Source organism: Propithecus coquereli, unplaced genomic scaffold, assembly GCF_000956105.1.
Source record: "Propithecus coquereli isolate 6110/MARCELLA unplaced genomic scaffold, Pcoq_1.0 Scaffold776, whole genome shotgun sequence".
In the NCBI taxonomy this organism is placed as follows: domain Eukaryota; kingdom Metazoa; phylum Chordata; class Mammalia; order Primates; family Indriidae; genus Propithecus; species Propithecus coquereli.
The window spans coordinates 222,644-243,048 of record NW_012153907.1 but is presented as its reverse complement, the minus strand read 5'-3'; the positions used below and the strand labels follow the sequence as shown (position 1 = coordinate 243,048).

The following is a 20,405-nucleotide window of genomic DNA, read 5'->3' as shown; positions in this document are numbered from 1 at the left end:
GTCCCGCCTGGCCCGGGCCGGCCGGGCCTCCCCCTCCCCGCTTCGGCTCCGCCCCGCCCGCGGGCTCCCCAGGCCAGGCCGGGCCTCACCGGGGAGGCGGCGCCGCCGGCCAGGTGCCGGGGCTCAGAGCTCCCCTCCTCGGTGCGGCCGTCGCTGCCGCTACCGCTGCTGCCGCTCCCGGTGCCGGTGCCGCGGCCTCCGCAGCAGCCGCCGCCTCCACCGCTCGGGGGACATTGTCCCTTTAAATCGCTCCCCCCGCCGCCCCGCCCCCCCGGCGCGCCGCCGTGACCTCAGCGCGACAGCCCCGCCGCGCCGCCATGATGGGGAGGTCCGGGGCGCCCCCCCGCGACGCCCCGGGGGGGGGTCGGCCAGCGGGCGCGCCGCCATGTTGGGAGTGGCCAGGCGGGTCACCCTTAAAGGGCCCGCGCGGCCCCAGAGTCCAGGGAGAAGCTCTGTTACCATGACAACACCCTTGTCCTTCCGCCCCCAATGGCTCCTCATCAACCTACTGGTTCTTCCAACGCTAGGCTTGCTAAAAGTACTAGAAGAGTGGGGAGGGGGCTAAGAAGTTCCCCAGTGGGTCGTTGATAGGTCATTGAGGGCTCCACCCAGCCACTTTGTAGCTTCCAGTCCCTGCCCCTCATTAGCTACCTTCCAACCACGAGCTCACTCCTTCCTTCCCCGTCATCCACACTGGACTTCAGCACCTCTATGCCCCTAGAGCTACCCTAGGTCCTCAGTGCTAAGCCCCGCTTCTCCACCCAGACCCCAGGATCACAGCTTCCAGAACTACCCCATCGCATACACAACACAGGCCTGTCGTCTTCTCTTATCCACTGCACATGGTACATCCAACCACTCATCCATTTCCCCACCCATTCGTTCATGTGCTCAATCAACCAACCACTCATCTACCCACGCAATCAACTAATACCCTATCCATCCACCCCTCCAACCACCTATTTATTCATCCATCCAAACACCCACTCAACCCACCATCCACTTCCACCTCCCTGCCCATTCACCCAAGCAAATGCCCATTTATTCATACAACCACGTAACCAACCATCCCTATACACATCCTTCCACCCAGCCACCCAAACGTCCGTCCACCAATTGCATGTTTGTTTGTTTATTCTCTCCGCTAGAGTATAAGCTCCATAAGGACAGAAATCCTGTCTGTCCAGGTCATTATTGTTTTCCTACTGCCCAACTCAAGAGTCTGAGGAGACCTCAGCAAATGTACATATGCTATACATAATCACTTACTCAATTCAAATATTTATTTCCTGCATCAGCCAGGCCTTTTCTAGGGAGACATATCCATCCTGGTTAACCACCTACACAGTTACTCACCTACCAGGTCAAACATCTATCAAATGCTAACCAGTCCATCCACCCTACCCCTCACCCGTGATCCAAATGACTCATTTACCCAACCATTCACCCAGAGTTCAACCATCTCCACATCTGCCCACCCTTCTGTTACCTCCCAGCCTCATGCCCTCCCTGCAATGAAGGATCTGGTTGGGATTTGTGGGGGTGGGGCTAGGAAGATTCTCTCATCTGTGGCCTGGGAGTTGGTGGGGTGTAGAGGAGGTGGGGGTGGGAAGGGAATCTGTGCTTTATTGAGAAGCAGGTGCTGCCCATAACAGTGATGAATATCTTTTATTGAACACCTTTAACTATGGGTCTTCCACTGTGCAGGGAGCTATAGAGCCATTTTACAGATGAGAAAACAGAGGCTCTTAGAGAGGGAAGGCCTAAGGTCACATAGCTGGTGAGATTGTGCTCACAGCACCCCCTCCATGAGACTTCCAATTAGGGGAGAATTTAGGAGAGCTGGATGGGGGTTGGGGGGACAAAGTCCTAAGAATTGGCAATTCTTAGGGGGGCAAAGAAACCACTGATTTTACTGAAATCAAGACTTTACTGGGCAGCCTCGTAGTGCCAGAGTGGTTGGCACCTACAGCACCACTCCCCACTGGAGGCCATGTAGGGCTAAGGCAAGGTCAGACACCCCCCTAAGACAGCTACGCTCGCAGACCACGTGGGGTGGGAAGGACAGCTCAGGTGGTGTCTCCATTGATGCAGGGTGTTTTGAGGGGCAGAGGCTGGCTCCGGGACCCGGGCGTCCTTGGAGAAAGTTGCAGGCTCCGGACCGCATCCTTTAGCTGGGCCTGAGATTTCTCCATCTCAGTCAGGCGGCGCTCCTGGGGAGGCAGTGGCAGTGGGCTAGGAGCCAAGGGAGGGTTGCACCCCAGCCCTCGCTCTCCGACGGCCCAGACCTGCCCCAGGGCTCAGACAGGAGTCTCACCAGACTTTTTAGACTGTCCCCTTCACTTCTTGGGAGGCTGTGCTCTGGATCCAACTCCGAGGTCCTGTGGGGGTCAGGGGCAAGAGGGGGAAGGTCAGAGGCTGGGGAAGTCCCAGCTCCGGGTTGGACAGCCAGGAATTCAGAGGGCGGAGCTTGGAGCAGAGGCAGGGTTTGTTCCAACCGGAGGGCGGGGCCTAAATATGCCTCAAGCAGGGTCGGATCAGAGCCTGGAATGATCGGGATGAAAGGACCAATCAATTAATCCTTGGAGGCGGGACGTGGCCAGTCCTGGGTGGAGTCATGACTGAGTGAAGGAGCATCCAGACTGGGATATCTCAATGTCCTCCCAGACAGGTTGGAGGGGCTGATTGAGAGGCAGGGCCTGGATGAGAGGACCTGCCAGGGTCGCGAGAAAGCCTGAGCAGGAGGGCCCATCTGGGGGCGGGGCTTAATAAGAGGCGGGGCCTGGAAGGCATATGGAGGCGTGGCTAACATAGGCGTGGGCGTGCCAGGCGTGATTTGGGCGGAACTGACTAGGAGGCGGAGCCAGACGGGGAGCCAGGGGGCCTGAAAAAAGTGGGGCCTGGGCAAATCTAATTGGAGCAGGCCCACCAGGGGGAGGAGCTGGTGGAGAGGGAGGGACTCACCCAGCACGCAGCCTGCAGTCCAGATCCTGCAGTTGGCCTCGCAGCTGCTCCTGCTGCTCGGTCAAGGCCTGGATGTGGGTGCTCAGCGACTCCACAAGTCGGGACAGCACTTTCTGCTCCTCGCGCAGCGCAGCCACCTGGCACTGCAGCTCTGCCAGCTGTGAAGGGAGACTAGCTGTTAACCTCATCCGTGGTCCTGCCCCCTCGTCTCCCCGGAAACCTGGACCTTCCGGGCCCAAGAGCTCAGCCTCATCACTGCCCTTCCCTGTTGGGCAACATCGCTCCTGTTGTACAGAGGCAGAAACTGAAGTTCAGAGAGGGTCGGGCTAGGCCTGGGGTCACACAGCGCAGTGAGCTCAGTACTTTTGAACCCAGACTTGCCTGGCCCTTCAGTTTTTTCCCAGTCCGGCCCCACCCTCCTCCCTCCCTGGGCTAGGACTTCGGCTTGACCTCACCTTGCTTACAGGTCGGTGCGTGCCCACCGCCTGGTCTCGGTCCCGCGGCTGATCCAGGTGGCGCTGCCAGGGCACCGACGGCTTCCGCGGCAGTGAGGTGGAGACCCCGGTCCAGGGCCGGCCGCGCGGTGCGGGGCTAGTGCGCAGGGAGCCTCTGGGTCGCGGCCGGGGCCCCGCAGACGGGCGGCGGCGGGCAGGGCGCCCGGCGGGGACGCTCTGGGTGCGCTGCACTGGCCTGGGCCTCCGCTGTGGCCGCTCCTCGTCGGGCAGCGGCCGGGCCCAACTGGCGGAGCGGTGAACGCTGCGCAGGGACTGGCTCTTCGAGATGAGAGGGGTGTGCTTGGGGAGGTCCCGGGGGGCCAGGAAGCCGGGCTTTTCCCTTGCGGAGAAGCTGGGGGTGGGATGGGGGAGCTCAGACCTTCAACTTGCCTTGAGATGACCCATCCCGATCTCTGACCAGAAGTGACCTCACCCCTAGTCATTTCCTTCTATGTGATCCTGTTCTTGATGGGATTATATTTAGACCTCTGACTCTGATAAAATCCTGTCCTCTCTGTGACCCTGGACTTGATTCCAATCCAGCCTCTAGTCTCATCCCTGACCTCTAACACAATGTGACCCTTTTACCTGACCGTTTCTGCAACCTCTGATTCCAGTCTGACTCTGGACTTGAGCTCTGCTCACATGAGCCATCTTCACCTGTGACCCCAGACTGAGCCCTGCTCCTGCTCCCACCCTTCAGAACCTGGACCAGATTTGAGGTTACCTGGTGTGGACCTGGGCTGGGGGGAGGGGGAGACGCATTGGCACTGACACAGGTACGGGCCGGCCCTCCTCGATGGCTCGCAGGATGGTGGGCAGCGGTTCCAGGCTGTCACGGGTGGTCTGGTGAGGTATGCAGGAAGGATGCTGAAAAGCTCTCCAGGGCCAGAGCCTCCCAGCCTTCTTGCCTCCCTACCCTGTTTCTTGAGCTCTGGGTTCAAGCCCCACCTGGTCAAGTTCGGCAAAGATCGTACAGAGCTGCGCATGCAGGACTGCCAACTGGAGGGCCAGGTCACTGCTGCCCTGGTAACCACTGGGTGCAGCATCCACATCCACCATGGCCACCTGGTCCAGGAAGTGTTGCATGGCTGGTCCATGTTCCTCCAGGAAGCTATTCATGAAGCCCATGTAGGCCTCCTTCTCACCAAACCTGAGGTGGGACCAGGCTGGGTGGGTCAGGTCAGGCACCTGCCACACCCACACCCCCAGCATGGCTCCCAGCCTCCCAGGACCTACGGGGCACGGTTGGCAAGGTTCTGGATGACCTTGGCAATCAGTGTGAGGGTGCGGGCCGGGCTGGGTGCCGGGTGTTCCGGTGCCAGACCAAAGAGGCTGGGTGACAGGATGGCGGGGCAGAGGAGCCGCAGGAAGAGGGAGGCACACACCAGTCGGGGGCCCAGCGCCTCAGAGCCACGTGATTTGCATGCTTCTCTCCAGCCTGAGAACACCATGCCCAGCTCTGTAGGGAACCAGCTGGGGCAGAAGAGGCAACGGTCAGAGGGGGAGGCTATGGACATAAAGGTCAAGGTCATAAGGTCAGGGGTCAGGAGTCCAGAAACTAATACATTACTGGTCCATGATCCTCCAGGAGGCTATTTATGAAGCCCATATGGCCTCCTTCTCAATGAACGTGGGATCTGGGTTCCAGGATTGGGGACATCTGAGACAATGATGCTTGGGGTTATGGGTCCACTTGGGGGTCATGGCTTATGATGTATTTATGGTGCTCTCTGGAGACAATATTCTTAGAGTTGGGGGTACAGAGACACGTGAAAACAGGGGTCATGAGCTTGGGATGCAGTTATTGGACATGAGATTGAGGTGCCAGAGTGCACAATATGAAGTAGGATTGGATCAAAGTCAGGGATTAGTCATGCAGGTTAACCTAGGATCAGAGGTCAAGGGATTGGAATCCCAGGTTTCCTGTGATCAGTTGCATGGGGTTTGAGGTATGGGGTCACTTAAGGTCAGGGGTCATGGGATTAGGGGTATGGCATCATCTGGAAGCAAAGGTCATAGGACTGAGGTCCTGTGTTAACTTGGGCCAGTGGCATAGCATTGGGGGTAGGGTTGCCAGATGAAGCAAATAAAACTTCAGGACACCCAGATAAACTTGAATTTCAGATAAATGAGTAATTTTTATTGATATTATATATATTTTTATTTTATAATTTTATTTATTATAATTTTATTTATATTTGGAACATACCTAATACATAAACTTTACTTATTTGGTATGTCCCAAATATTGCATCAAGTTTAAGTGACCATCCTATATTTTATCTGGCAACCCTAATTGGGGTTAGCATGACAGGCAGGGGTGGGTTCAGGTGCTGTGCCCCTGATTCTTACTCATAGGAATGGACGATGGTTTCCAAGACCTCCTCACAGCTGTTTCGAAGTCTGGCCTGGTGCTTGGGCAGCTCTGAGGCTGGGCACTTGCTGGGGTCCACCTCACAGTCCTCAGTGGAGGCACAGAGACGCCCCACAACCTGCCCTGCAGCACAGCACAGCCAGATAGGAGTGGGGGCCACGACCACCAAACCCCACCACACCATCCTCTAAGCCTATCTCCAACTTACTCTGAAGGCATCTAACATCTCAGGGAGCTCCCAATTCCCCCCAGGATCCTAGCACCTCCAAATCACCACCCACTACCAAAATCCAGGTTACGCAAGGACTCCTAGAACTCCTCCCAGGTCCCCTAGCCCACCCAGTAGGCCTCTGACACTGACTGTCCCCCACTCCAGCTTACCCAGGGTCTTCTGGAGGTAATCCTGTGCCACCAGTTTCATGTATTCGTCGATGGCCTTGGTGGCCAATGTGTTTTCCCGGAACAGCAGCGCCTCACGGCCTCCACAGCGCGCCAGCTCAGCGGTGCCCAGGTCTGTCACCAGTACCTGGGCAAGGCAGGTGTCATATTGCACCGGGTGCAGACTGACTCGGTGGGAATCCAGACCTTTGGCCCGTCCCTCGCACCTGGGGCACAGGTCCCACCCTTTGTAGCTGTCCCCCTCACTACCGGGGCTTATAACTGAGGCTGGAACCCTCCACCCCTCACAACAGAAACAAGCCTTTTAGCGGGGAGGCTCAGTTGAGGCCCCGCCCCTTACAGGTGCAATTCAGGCCCCGCCCCTCGCAGCTGAAGCTCAGGTCCCGCCCTTCAAGGTGCCCCGCCCCTTACAGGTGCAACTCAGGTCCTGTACCCCAGAGGGCGCTATCCGTCCACCCCGGGTCACCCTGGTCCGCTCCGTCGCGGCGACGCACCTGTGCCCGGCCGGTGGCCCGCAGCACGCGCACCAAGGCGGCCGCCAGCTCCTCCTTGGCCTGCGCAGGCAGCGCGGGCTCCAGAGCCCCGCAGAGGCGCTCGTAGTGGAAGGTGAGGAATTCCGCCAGCTCCTTGTAGCGCTCGGACGGCAGCACGCGCAGACGTCGCGCCCGGATCCGCGCCCGCAGCGCTGCGCCCGCCGGCGCCCCGAGCAGCGGGAACCAGCGCTCCAGGCCGGCGGCAGGCGCGCGTGGGACCTCCAGCTCCTCCAGCGACAGCGCCACGCGGCCTAGCACCGCGACCCCCGGGCTCGCGCCGCGCAGCCGCAGCGACAGGCGACGCGCCCGAGGCAGCGCCTCAAAGTGGAAGCGCTCGGCCCAGAATAGCTGGCCGGGGCCCGCCCGCGGTGCAGTGCGCGCCAGCAGCGCGCCGTCCAGCCACAGCTCGGCGCGCACGCCGGGTGTCCCCGCCGCCGCCCGGGGAAGCCCTTTCGCCTCATGAACCCACACGCTCAGCCACGTCTCTTCCCGCTCCACGGTGTCCTGCAGATGGGAGTGGGACGGGAGAAGCGTTTCAGAGGCGTTGGCGCTCCAAGGGGGACACCGCAGGTGAAGAGCCGGGCGTCGAACCTGGTGCGCCAGGTCCCCGGGGAGATCGCTGGGCCCTTGGGGAAAAAGGATAGGGCCACGGAAGTCCCGAGGTGGCCAAGTGGAAGCCTTAGATCGGGGCTCCAGGGTATGGAAGAGTAGTCGCCGAGTGAGAACTTCGCGACTACCTGGCAGCTAGGGCTTTGGGTACACGCAGGGCACCAACTGAATAGAAGGCGCCGGTGTGATAGTAGGTGGAAGGGGAGTCTTGGAGAGGTTGCAAAGGTGTAGGCGGGGCAGGTGTGTTGGTGGCGGCTATAGAGCCAGCTGGGCTTGGGCAGAATGGAGAGGGCAGGCCAGTCCTGTGGGCTGGGTTTCCGTGTCCCACTTTTCTGGGGCAATGACCTGGGTGGGCTGGAAGTGGCGACGAAGGTCCTCGATCCAGCGGTCTCTTTCAGCGGCAGAGCGACAAGAGAAGCAGCGGCTTCCGCCCGCCCACGTTACCTGTTGGGGAGGAGAATCCAAGGGTGTGTTTGAGTCCGAGTGTGGAGACAAAGGGTCAGAGGTGACACCGAGGTGGAGGGTGGTCTGCACTTACCTGGAAGCAGTGGGGCTCCCCCAGGAGGCTGGGGTGCACTGGCCAGACCTGCACGTCCCGCTCAGCGCCCAGGTCTAGCTCGGAGAGTGTGGCCAGCGATTCCCTAGAGCCCAGAGCACTGGGGGGTCTGGGCAGGGGACAGGTGAGCAAGCGGTCATTCCTCCCTCTTCCTCCCCACCTCCCACAGCCTGAAGGGAGGGTAGAGGAAGGCCAAGACGGGCTCGAACATAAATTGGATCCTGTCCCTCCCAGACCAGGGTGTGGACTCAGCACCCACTCCATTTTAGAGTTATTGGGTCAGACTCTGTCCCCACCCCTCCACCAAGGGCTGGCTCCATGCAAGGGTCTTTCAGTGGCCCTAGCGTCACCTGACATGGGGCAGAACACAGAGGTGGCCACAGGGGATGTTTGGTGAAGCTCAGAATGACAGGCAGGGGGAGGAGGAGAGGGCAAGGTTGACCCCCCCAGCCCCTCCGGCCTCTCGGAGACCCTTACCCATCCCGGGAGACGTTGGCCCCCAGCTCCGACCTGGACTTTTTCTTCTCTTTCAGCCTCTTGAGCAACCCCTGTGGGGGAGGGGATGTCACCTGGGCAGAACCCTGTGGTCCTTCCTCAGATCCTTCCCTCCTGGGGTGTCCCAGGGGATCTGCTGGTCTTGGGGACCAAGGTCAAACCCTGTGCTTTCCTGCATTCTCTACTGACTTCTCACCAACAGCCTAAGAGGAAAGCTCTCCCTTTATTGCCATGTGACAGAAAGGACTCTGAGGCCCAGAGAGGGTCAATGACCTGCCCCAGATCACCCAGCTCTGAGCATCTGGGGGTCTTTGCCTTCCCCACCTCCCACTGGCCGCCTCACCCGAATGTTGTGGACCTGGTTGGGGCCAGCAGCTTCCGGCTCGGTCTTTCCAGGAATCCGATCTGTGGGTCATCAGAGGTGGGAGACGAGAGGTTCGAATTGTCTTCAGTTCTGTCCCACCTTGAGAGGCTCCCCAGTGCCCCAGCCCCTTACACCCTCCGTGCTTACCTGGATCCCTGAGGTTCCCCAGGGCCGCGTGGATGCTGCCCTCAGAGCTAGCGCTTCCCATTCGGGGCCTACGAGGACCCTGCTCCCCAAAGAAGTGGGCAGTCAGAAAGGGGAGGCAGACACCCCCCATTATCCTCGCTCCCACCCCCACCTCTGTTCCATCCCCCCCTTTTCCTCCTTCCCTCCCCTGCCCTCGTGCCCTCTCTTACCTCCTCCTCGCCCCCAAGCAGCACCAGCTTCCCATCGAGCAGGGTGAAGCCCCCGATGTCCCAGACGGGCACATCAGGTGTGGGGGCCTCAGGGATCTGTGGGGCAGGGGGCTCCGGCTCTGGCTCCGCCTCTGGGAAGAGGAGGAGGTGCTGGGGGACCTAAGAGTGCTTTTCTCTCCCTCAGGACACCTTGTCCATTTACTAAGGCTCATCAGGGGCTCCCTCCTGGGTGCCTGCCCCAAGCTCAGCAGCCATGTCAGACTGTTTGACCTTAGGCAAATCTTCACCTCTCTCTGGGCCTTGTCCCCACCAGCCACCATGAGTAGTGGACACAGACCACCTACTATGTGCCCAGTACTGTGTTTACCACTCCACACACCTGCCCTCATTTAACACTCCAAACAGCCATTCAAAGGGCTTTTATCGCTGAGGCCCAGAGAGGTCGAGTGACTTGCCCAGGGTCACAAAGTTTGTGAGTGGTTGAGCTGGGCTTCAGACACAAGCATTCTTCTCTTAATCAAGACAGTAGGTAGGTCCAAGAGGTTCAATAAAAGGACAGGAGTCTTGGTTCCTTGCATAGATAACTAATCTAAGGTGGAAAGTATTCAAAGTTTGGGAAGAGAACAGAAAAAGTTCAGGGTAGGGAGAGGTCTGTTTCTTGGGGAAGGGGAGGAGGTTGTTGGGAGGCCAGAGAAGGCGTCCCAGAGAGAGTGAGTCTGCACTGAGTCTTGAACAGCAGGTAGGATTATGACAAGCAGAGATGGAGGGGAAGATGGCAGGAATAGCTGGAGCAAAGACTGGGACAGAACAAGGCCTAGGAAAATAAAAAGTCAAAAAGAGGCTTGAGGGCTCAAAAGCTGGGGAGGGGAAGGCTTGGGAAGACATTGGTGCAGGGCCTTGGGTGCCAGTGGGAGGAGCTGGGGTTTTATCCTGGGGGCAGTGGGAGCCATGGGAGGTATTTGAGCAGGTGAGGAGCAGGTCTGCTTGTTAGAGATCTCCCTCTGGATCCTACGGAGTGGGTGATACCTGACACCTTGGAGAGGGTTGAAGAGATGCCTTTTCAAACTGGAAATATGAGTGGTTAGAATTAAATGAGTTTCCAGGAAATGGAAGGGCTGAACCGACCCTCGAAGATTATCTATTTCCTTGTTTTACCACCAGGTGCAATAATAACACCCACTTATGAATGGATCACTTAGAATATGCTCAGCCCTGGGCTAGTGCTACATTCCTGAGCTCTAATCCTGGGATAGTCATTACCCTTCTAGAACCCCCTGTGTGACACTGAGCACCATCTGTCATCTTCTTCTTGACTTATTTACTGTCTGTCACCTCCAGCATACTATGAGCTCCACGGGGCAGGGAGTGTCATCTGTCTTGTTCACTGCTGTGTCCTCAATGCCTAATCAGGGCCCAGCACACGATATATGCTCACTAAACCTCTGCTTGAGGGAGTGAAGGAATATGAGTGAATGAAATGATACACCCTTCAAGGTAGGGATCTTTATTCCCACTTAACTGATGGGAAAGCTGAGGCTCCGGGAGGTGAAGAAACCAAGACAGGGAGGCTAGAAGACAGGAGAGTAGGAGGGAGCCGAGATGGGTGGGCCTGGCCCATTGGGTTGGAGGAGAGACCCACTGGGGCCAAGAGCCATTTGGCATCTGGACAGTACAATCGTGGGTCTATTCCCTGTCCCTTCCTCAGTCTGGGCCCCCCTGCCCACAGGTCCCTGGCAACTCCTCCCACCCCTCTTTAGGGGGAAAGAGGGAAGAGGGCAGCGGGGCCCCAGCCACTTCCTGCTGGGCTTTTGCACTCCCCACAACTTCCTGTGTCTGTAGGGCTGATGCTCAGGAGGCAGACGAAACCCAAGCATGCGGCTTCCCAGCCCGGCCCAAGCTCAGAGTGTTTGAGTGACGTACCTGGGGCCTCTGGCTCCAGCTCCGGCTCCAGCGATGGGTTCTTGTGCCTCCCCCAGAGGGTCTTGGATAGCCGGAGGCGACTGGTGCGTGACTCCTTGGGGGGCGCAGAGAGGACCCGGCGGAAGAGCGAGCGAGGGGCTGGTTGGCTGCTGACCATGGGCTCCTGGTGGCTCAGTGCTCTGCCCCAGCCCGCGAGGCGGCCCCAGCGGAACCCTCCAGCCCCCTTCTCCCCGCTGCCCCCTGTGTGCCAGCGGTAGGAAGTCAGCAGAGAGGGGGCCGTGGGCTGGGTTTGGGAGGCCTGGCTTGGCGACGGTGGGTCCATGGTGGGGGTTCTCCTGGGGGACGAGAAAGTGACAGTTCTGCCCAGTGTCTGCCCACATACTGCCCTCATATTGGCCCCCTCCCCATTCTCAGTTCTGCCTCCAGGGAACCCCACTTTGGGGCTCACACGCACTCCCTCCCTTACCTTGATTTCCTGACCAGCCCCAGAATCAGCAGCCGTCTGCACCCTGCCTGGCTTCCTCCCGCTGAACCCAACTCCACGTGACCCTGTCTGTCCCACCCCACCCCGCAGCCAGGCTGGGAGGGTAGTCAGGGCAGGATGCTGGGGGCAGAGCGAGGGAGGCGAGGAGGTGGCAGAAGAGGCTTCTGGCAAGAAGGACCCAGAATCCCTCACTGACCACGAGGCAGCAAATGCCCCTCCCTCAGAGCCTCAGTTGCCTTCTCTGTAAAATGGGCCCATGCTGAACAAATACTGGTGAGAATACGGAGCACCTAAAACTCTCATCCTCTCTGCTGGCCAGAGTATGGGCCTATTCACCTGTGATCTACTAGCACTGTTAGCTGGGCGTCCTCTGACCCAGCACTTCGACTGCTGGATAGATACCCAACAGACATGCCCACCGACACTATTCGTGATTGTCCCAAACTGGAAACAACCCACATGTCCATCGATGGTAGAATGAATAAACTGTGGTTTCTTCACCCAGCAGAATTCCACACAGCAATGAGAACAAACAGACTACTGCATAATCGAACTTGGATGAATCACAAAAAATGCTGAGCAAAACCAAAACCCAAAAACCAATGAAGGGTACACGCTGTTTGATTCCATTTACACAAAGTTCCAAAGCAGGTAAAACTATATTTAACAAATCAGGATACTGGATTCCTTTGGAGGTGCTAGTTACTGGGGAGGGGGCTTCTGGGAGCTGGCCATGTTTATTATTATTATTATTTTTATTTATGGAAGTGAAATTTACATAAGTTGAATATGTTCTATTTCTTGATCAGGGTACTGGTTTCATGGGTGTGTCCTGTTGTGAAAATTCACGATACTATATATTTTGGTGCATTTTCCTGTGTCTCTGTTATGCCTCAATAAATCTTTACTTGAAAAGGGAGGTGGGTAGCCGGGCATGGTAGTTTGAGCCTATAGTCCCAGCTACTTGGAGGCTCAGGTGGGAGGATCGCTTGAGACCAGGAGTTTAAGGCTGCAGTGAGCTATAATCATGACACTGAACTCCAGTCTGGACTACAGAGCGAAACCCTGTCTCCCCCACCCCTCCAAAAAAAAGAAGAGAGAGAGAGAGAGAGAGAGAGAGAGAGAAAGAGGTAGAGAGAAGTGCGTAAATGCTGTTCTGAGGAATAGATGAGTCAGCACAATTCTGTTCCAGGAGCCAGAAAAAGACAGAGTGGGTTTGAGTGCCAGTTGGCCCCTCTCAGTGTGACCTCAGGCAAGTCACTTCCTCTCTGAGCCTTGCTTTGCTTGTTTGTACAAGATGATAATATCAGTTTCAAAAAGTGCATCATGCGAGCCTTTCTCTAGTTAAACAAGTATTTCCTGAGTGCCTACTGTGTGCTAGGGGCTGGAGAAGCCATGGGGTGGGGGACTAGATAAACTTGGTTCCCGTCCTCCTAAGAGCTCACATACAGAACAGTCAGGGAGAGAGATCCCCAACTCAAGCATGGGACATTTCTAGCTGGTGAAGAGGATTTGGAAGGAAATAGGCAGACTGGAGTATAGGCTGAGCAGAAGTGCTTCTCTTTGAGTTGGAAAAATCAGGGAGGGCTTCCCTGAGGAAGTGACATTTGCAACCATTTGCATCTGGCAAATGGAGTCCATTGTGCCCATGTAACAAGCAGCCCCAAAGTGCCAATGAATTAACATGTCCCCAAGAGCAGCCCTCAACTAATTACTGATGGGAATTAGTGTATAAACACCCCAGCTCTCTCGCCCCTTGAGTGGGATGGCTCTGAGATATGTGTCCTATGTTCTCTCCCAGAGCTCCCAGTGGGACTGAGTTCTGGTTGCCCACAGTGGAAACTTACTAGATAATGCCTCCTTTCCTGGCTGCTTTCCCTTCCCTGCCCCGGTACCTCATTCCCTAGCTGATATGTCCTGAGATCACCTCTTGATAAACTACTTGTCCTGGAATCTTTGCCCCAAGGTCTGCTTCTGGGCAAACCCCGACTAAGACAACGTGTGCAAACACACATGATGCATGTACAGAGACTTTCTTTTCCATGGCCTCTTTATTGCAGCTCTGTGGTTGACAGGATCATGGGGGGCGGCTCCCTCCTGGACCTCTGAGAGGTCCTCCTGGCAGTTCTTGGCTTCACAGTCTAGAAAAGACAAGGGAGTGTGAGGCTTGGGGTGGGAGGTGGCTAGGTCTGCCCTCCTCGATGTGGAACCCTGGATGGGGGAGGGGACAGGAGCCCAAAGTGAAGGAGTGGGGACAAAGCCAACTGCAGGAGGGCCAGGAGGGGCAGATCAATAGCTTAAGGAAATGGAGCGGCAGGTGGCGTGAGATTATCCAGGTGTGATTAGAGAGGTGTTTTCGTGATGAGGGTCAGGGGCTTGGATGAGGTCACCAGGCCAGCGTTGTGCTGGCTGGGCCTAGGTTGCTCCAGCCTAAGAGCTGTCATCAGGGGTCAGGGATTCAGGAGCTGAACAACCATCCTCAGGGCTGAGATTGTCTGGGCAGAGGATTGCAACACAGGGTAGGGGCTGGACAGAGGCTGTGCGGGCAAAGGGTCGCAGGGTAGGCTGGTGGTGTACGGACAGAAGGCCTTTGGGCACGGGTAGGGGCGATGCCAAGGTTGGCTGGGTAGCGCAGGCAGAGCGGACTCACTGCTGTGAAGTGCGGCCAGGTGCTCAACAGGTGGAAGAGCGCGTCGCCGGGGCAGTCGGTGCGCACCAGCTGGCGGTGGCCCAGCAGCGCGTAGTCGGGCCGCAGGAGGCCGGCGCGCACTGCGCAACTCGGGAGCACGTCGCGCACCGTGCGCAGCGCCGCCTCGGTGGGCAGCGCCGCCGTGTAGTTGCCCACGAAGGCCACGCCGAAGCCGAGGTGGTTGTGGCTGAGCGTGTGCGCGCCCACCCAATCCCAGCCGCGGCCCTGGTACACGTAGCCGTCGGAGCCCACCACGAAGCTGCGGAGGGGACCGGGAAGGAGGCACCGCGCGGCGTGAGGGATGCCCCGGCCGGATCCCGGCCTTGTGCCCAGGGCCGCCGACCCCAAGTCCTGCGCGGCGGCCCCGCCTCTGCCAAGTCCAGCTCCGGTCCTGTCTCTCGGATCCGCCCCTCAGCACTGGCCACACCCATTTTCCCTCCCCTCCCCTCTCCCCCCGCCTTTTCTCAAGTCCAGTTCTTGCCCAATTCTTGCCCTTTTCTGTCTTAGGCCATCACGGTCCCGCCCCAGACTCAGACCCCGCCCCAGGCCCCGCCCCTCTCCCAGGTCCCCTCCAGTCCTAGTTCTCTCCCCTGACCCAAGAGTCCCACCGTGTCGTGATTCATGGCCCCTGTCAAGGCCCCGCCCCCAGTCTAGGCCATGCCGCCTCTCCAGCTTGACTCCACCCATCTCAGCCTCCTCCTCCTTCCCGCCTGCTTTCCTCGGGTTCAAGCCCCGTCCCCTGAGTCAGGCTCCGCCCGCTCAGACCCCGCCCGCTCAGACCCCACCCCTTCGCGTCGGCCCCGCTCACGACCCGGCTTGGCTCCGCCCACCTGTAGCCGATGTCATCCCATCCCTTCGTATCCTGGTGGAAGCGCTGCATGGAGCGCATGTTGGCTGCGCAGCGCGCGAAGTCCGTGCAGGGTGGTGCGGGCACGTACGTGTGATGCACGTACAGGAACCCGAGCGGCAGCTGCAGTGGCTTTGGGCTGCCCCGATACGGTGCCGCCCCCCAGCGACAGCGGGGGTGGATGGCCGGGCATCCTACGAACAAGGGGGGCCAAGGCTGGGGTCGGCAAGCGTTTCTCTGCCTGCGCCTGCATCCCCATTAAAGGGTACATATGGCCCATCCTCCGGGGTCCTTGTAAATTTGAGAAGAGTCCAGTCTGTCCCCACACTGGTCCCTACTGGGGACCAACTAACTAAACTAAATCTAACAGCATCCCAGTCTTGTTGGAATATCCACTATGGGTTCCATCCCCTTCAGGATAAAGCCCAAGAATTTTGACCGTTTACAACCCAGGGCCCAGTGCTTTCTCCAGCTGCCACACGGGGAAGGAAGGACATGGAGAAGGAAGTCCAATTGTGTGCTACTTGCTTCACATGCTTCATCTTTTTAAACCACCCAGCAAATCCAAGAGAGAGCAATGATTTATCCAGCTTTACATGAGGTTCAGAGAAGTGAAGCAGCTGGCCTAAAGGTGCACAGGAATAACTGGCTGAACTTCCATTTGAACCTCTGTGCCTTTGCATATGCTGAGCCCACCACCTGGAATGACCTCTTCCTCATTAAAAACAAAACAAAACAAAACATCAGACTGGACATAGTGGCTCATGCCTGTAATTCCAGCACTTTGAGAGGCTGACGTGAGAGGATCATTTGAGGCCAGGAGTTTGAGATCAGCCTCAGAGCAAGAGCCGGTCTATATAAAAAATAAAAAATAAATTAGAATTAGCTGGGCAGGGTGGCATTGCGTGTAGTCCCAGCTATTCAGGAGGCTGAGGCAGGAGGATCACTTGAGCCCAGGAGGCTGAGGTTGCAATGAGTTATGATTGCACCACTGCACTCCAGCCTGGGTGACAGAGTAAGACCCAGTCTCAAAAAAAAAAAAAAAAAAATCAGATGAACTCCTATTCATCTCTTAAAGCCCAACTGTAGCTTTTCCTCATCTGTACAGCTGTCCTGCCCCACCCCACCCCCACCATAGCATTTATTGCCCCCTTTGGACTTCCTACCCTTGAATTCCCTTGACCACATGGGGCTGAGAGTGTATGAATCTGTGAGAGGGAGGGTCACAGGGGATGGGAGGGGGCTCCTCACCCAGGAAGGCCTCAGTAAACTCCTTGGCAGCATAGGTGGCAACCTGGGCCAGCTGTTCTTGGCTCATGCCTTGTAGTTGGGGGTGTACTGGCTCCAGCTTCTGTAGCAGGGCAAGGGTCCCCCACACCTGCTGGATCAGGGTGGTGGCTGAAATTAAAGCAGCCCCGTTCTGCCGTCGGAAGTTGCTGCGGAGTCCTGGGTCTCCAGACACCCCAGCTCCATAGTACTGGCACAGCAGGCTGCTGAGAGGTGGTCGGGGCTCAGGGGTCTGGCTCAGGTAGTTTCCAAGGAGGACCCCATCCAGGGCACCATTGAGGAAGGCCACGGTGAGCACTGATGCCTTGGGGTCCAGGAGTGTAAAGATCCGGGGGTCAGAGAGCTTGTCCCAGCAACCCTCAGTTCCCAGACCTGGACGGCTCTGGGTCTGGGGGGCCTGGAGGAAGGTCAGGCCCAGTTTTCTGGCCAGGGTGACTGCTAGGAGGCTGTCTATAGTAGCCGGAGACTCGGCTTTGGCATCTGCCAAGGATGCTGGGACATCTGGAGTTCTGGCATCTGGAGAAGAGATGGCTCCGATATCTGCAGAGGTGACATCTGGAGAGGCACCCCTGAGTCCTGGGGAGATGGCTGTTACTTCTGGAGCGGTGGCTCCAACATCTGGAAAGGAGGCTTCCCCATCCGGAGGGGCAGCTGTGCTGTCCAAGGGCAAGTTCACGACCCTGCGCCCCTGCAGCCCTGCCTCCAGCCCCACCAGCAGGGGCTCCACGGCAACGGTCGAGCCATCGGGTGCCAGCACGACCCCGAATTCCTGCCCGCCCCATACACCATGTTGGGATACCTCCTCAGCCAGGCCTTGCAGCTCTGGGCTCAGTGGGTAGGGACCCAGCTTGGCAGCGCCGAAGCTCTGTGCGCCCAGCAGGAGGTGGTAGAAGTGCCTGTGGGGGCCAGCGCTCTGCACCGACAGCATCCACGCGGCGGTGCTGTGGCTGGGCTCGGCGGCCGGTGCCTTCTGCTCGAGCTCCGTCAGGACCCGGATGACAGAGTCCATACTCAGAGGCAGAGAAGCTGCAGGAAGAGAGAATGCGTTAGCCCTGCAGCCCAGCCCCACTCACTCCTGAGCCTCCTGGTCCGATTCCACATCTTCCCCATGCCCCCATATCTCCATCTGACAACCCCAAGACCCCCATCCCTGTCCTTGTATAGGTGAAGAAACTGAGGCACACAGACTGTTGCCTATTGCTTAAGGAGCTTAGACTGTCTGTGAGCACTGGGGAGCCATAGCAGGTTTATGAGCAGGAGAGGGACATGGCCAGGCTGGCATTCTAAGATGGTTTTTTTGGCTGCCAAAGGGAAATGGATTTTCAGGGTGGAGAAGGGGAGACAGCGGGGAGGTGAGTGGTGACAGTGGCTGAAGGCAGGTGGTGGCAGTGTAGTGGACAAAAGTGGGGAGAGTCCCCAAATCTCGAGGGGGAAAGATGGACAGTTTTTGGTGTTGGATTTGGAGTTGGGGATGTTAGCATGAAAGGTAACTGGAAGAATGCCCAGGGGGAGGAGCAGGGTGGGCTTGTGCCATGTGGGGGACTCAGTGGCTGAACCTGGAACCTAGAAGTGTTAGGTCACCTGGCCCAGAGCCGCGTCCAGGACGGGTAGTTAAATAATAGCTAACGTTCAGCAAACATTTACTATATTCCACGTACCGCCCTAGGTGACTTATATAACAGCTCGTTCAATCTTTATGACCCCTGTGAGGTAGGTCCTAGTAGCCCCTGTCTTAATCTGTTTATGCTGCTGTAGCAGGATATCTGAGCCTGGGTAGTTTATAAAGAACAGAAACGTATTTCTCACAGTTCTGGAGGCTGGGAAGCCCAAGGTCAAGGGGTTGGCATCTGGGACTTCCGAGCATCCAGAACTGTCCAGAAATAAATGTCTGTCCTCTACAAATTACTCAGCCTCAGGTATTCTGATATAGCAACACAAATGGATTGAGACAAGCCCCCTTTTACAGATAAGCTATCTGAAGCACAGAGAGGTTAAGTTACCTGCCTAAGGTCACACAGCAAGGAAGCGGCAGAGGCAGGATTTGAACCCAGGAAGTCTTAATCTCCACACTCTGCTGTGTGGAATCCAGGTTCTTCTCCAGACAGTCCACACAGTCATTCCTCTATAGCTTTGTTCTTCTCCGGCCCAAATGCCCTTTCCTGCTTCTCCACCAAACACCATTCAACAGTTCCTGTCTATGTCTCCTCCTCCAGGAAGCCTTCCTTATTTTTGCTCCTCAGGCCCCAGGTCCTTCTCCCCAACCCCTGCCCTGACCCTATGGGGTTGGGAACATCTATATCCCCAGACTGGAGGTTACCTGAGAGCTGGGGCATCCCAGGGTCTCTGGCCCCACCCCATACACTGCCAGACACAGAAAGCAGCGGTACCCTTCTACGGAGTGACAGTCCTGGCCCCGGGCCTCTGCCCTTGGACCCACCTGTCCCTGGCTCTGACCACAGCAGCAATCCGAGCAGAATCCAGAGGACACCCTGGACCGTCATTGCGGGGTTCCAGCTTCCAGGGGACATACCCGCTTGACCTCCGTGGAGAACTTTGGCAGTTCTGGAAGGAGACACTCCTGGAGGCCTGAGCGGAGCTTCCGGCCACGGTCAAAGTCCAACGGTGAATGGCAGAGCCGCCTCTCGCAGAGCTGTGGGTCGGAGGCAGTAGGGGTACGGGGCAGGGTGTCTTGGGTCAAGGTCATCTGAGACTCAAGGTCTCCCCCAGCTTATCCTGTCCCTCTTGGGCTAAGACAAAGGATCAGTAAGCCAGACCCGTAGTAGGAGGGATCTGGAGGCCAGAAAGTTCAGACTCCAGCAAACTCTGCCCATTCTTGGGACAGGTAGACTGAGGCCAATCCTGCAAGCCCTGCCACCTCCCTACAGTGACAGCTCTGTAGCTGCTGCTGGCCACCAGAGGGGACTCTCAGCTGCCGGCTCGCTTGACTGGTAAGACCAGGTTTGCTGGGGGAGGGGAGAGAAGTTGGGCCTCAAGTTGGCGCTGCCTCCCGGTTTCTTTGCATCCAACACTTTGGGCTCAGGCAGAGGAGGGTGCGGGGCGGGGGATTGTTTTCACCGAGGCCTGCTCTGAGCCCACAGGGACCAGGAGATATCGCCTCTCATCCGGTTCCAGGCCCTGATCCCAAGCCACCAGAGGTAGCTGAGAGTAGGGCTCGGGCTTGGGTGTTAAGGACCCTGGCTTTGTCCTGGGAGCTGACTTCTGGGCTTACTTGGCGTGGCAGTGAGGGGTCCTTCCTCTTCCCTGGTACCCGTGGCTGAGTCCTGCAGAGTGGGTCCGTCTCCCCTTTATTCTGGAGTCAGGTGGGGCGTCAGGTGGGGCGGGCTGATGTGGTTGGGCCACCGCGTATGTAAATTGCTTCCCTGTGGGCCTCCCACCCCAAAACCAGCCAGGGGAGTTTCCGGGAGACCCGCTTGGCAGAGGGCTCAGCATTGGGCGGGACTTGGGCGGGTCTGAGAATGCCCAGACTGAGCTAGGCCTGGGATTCCCCTGCAGGCCACCACAGGGGCCTGCTCACATACCAGCTGTCCTCCACTGGGGACTCTGGCTGGGCACACACCGGAGGCTCAGGAAGTAGGACGCTGAGGGATAGCATGCATGACACCACTCCCCACGGGAGTCAGAGACAATATCCTCCTCCAAGCCTGAGTTCCCAAGGGTTTGGGGATAGGGGCTCTGCCTGGCAGAACCACATGGAGGATGTGGGCTGGGTGTCCACTGAGGCAGGGACAGGTGAGGCACCCTTTCTGGTGCAAAATTTAAGGCAGCGCTGAAAATCTCAGTCAACAAGATGAATACATTTTTTAAACACTTTATTTATTTATTTTGAGACAGAGTCTTGCTCTGTGGCCCAGGCTAGAGTGCAGTGGCGTCATCATAACTCACCACAACCTCAAACGCTTGGGCTCAGGTGATCCTCCTGCCTCAGCCTCCCGAGTAGCTGGGACTACAGGTGCGCACCACTGTGCCTGGCTAATTTTTCTATTTTTTTAAGTAGAGACTGGATCTCGCTT

General features: G+C 57.6%; 2 protein-coding genes across 4 annotated transcripts; both read right to left on the bottom strand.

Annotated features, from left to right (window-relative positions):
* Nucleotides 1–1,914: 1,914 nt before the first annotated feature.
* Nucleotides 1,915–12,168, bottom strand: RASAL3 (RAS protein activator like 3). 3 transcript variants are annotated; one of them, XM_012662755.1, is made up of 18 exons: nt 11,534–12,168; nt 11,068–11,402; nt 9,148–9,278; nt 8,939–9,017; nt 8,771–8,832; nt 8,410–8,480; nt 7,915–8,041; nt 7,722–7,820; nt 6,729–7,271; nt 6,217–6,361; nt 5,814–5,958; nt 4,698–4,934; nt 4,410–4,611; nt 4,186–4,304; nt 3,420–3,810; nt 2,965–3,122; nt 2,318–2,381; nt 1,915–2,213 (listed from the first exon to the last, which is right to left on the bottom strand). In XM_012662755.1, exons 2-18 carry the CDS (start codon nt 11,387–11,389, stop codon nt 2,070–2,072), a joined length of 3,039 nt encoding a protein of 1,012 aa, XP_012518209.1. In that variant the 5' UTR covers nt 11,390–11,402; nt 11,534–12,168; the 3' UTR covers nt 1,915–2,069. The 3 variants fall into 3 exon arrangements, with proteins under 3 accessions (XP_012518209.1, XP_012518208.1, XP_012518210.1); XM_012662754.1 differs by having other exon boundaries at nt 11,068–12,168; XM_012662756.1 differs by having other exon boundaries at nt 4,410–4,526; nt 4,847–4,934; nt 11,068–12,168.
* A 1,419-nt stretch (nt 12,169–13,587) lies between these two features.
* Nucleotides 13,588–19,701, bottom strand: PGLYRP2 (peptidoglycan recognition protein 2). The gene is made up of 6 exons (XM_012662757.1): nt 19,604–19,701; nt 18,812–19,024; nt 16,339–17,400; nt 15,071–15,281; nt 14,202–14,499; nt 13,588–13,692 (listed from the first exon to the last, which is right to left on the bottom strand). Exons 2-6 carry the CDS (start codon nt 18,900–18,902, stop codon nt 13,603–13,605), a joined length of 1,752 nt encoding a protein of 583 aa, XP_012518211.1. The 5' UTR covers nt 18,903–19,024; nt 19,604–19,701; the 3' UTR covers nt 13,588–13,602.
* Nucleotides 19,702–20,405: the final 704 nt, after the last annotated feature.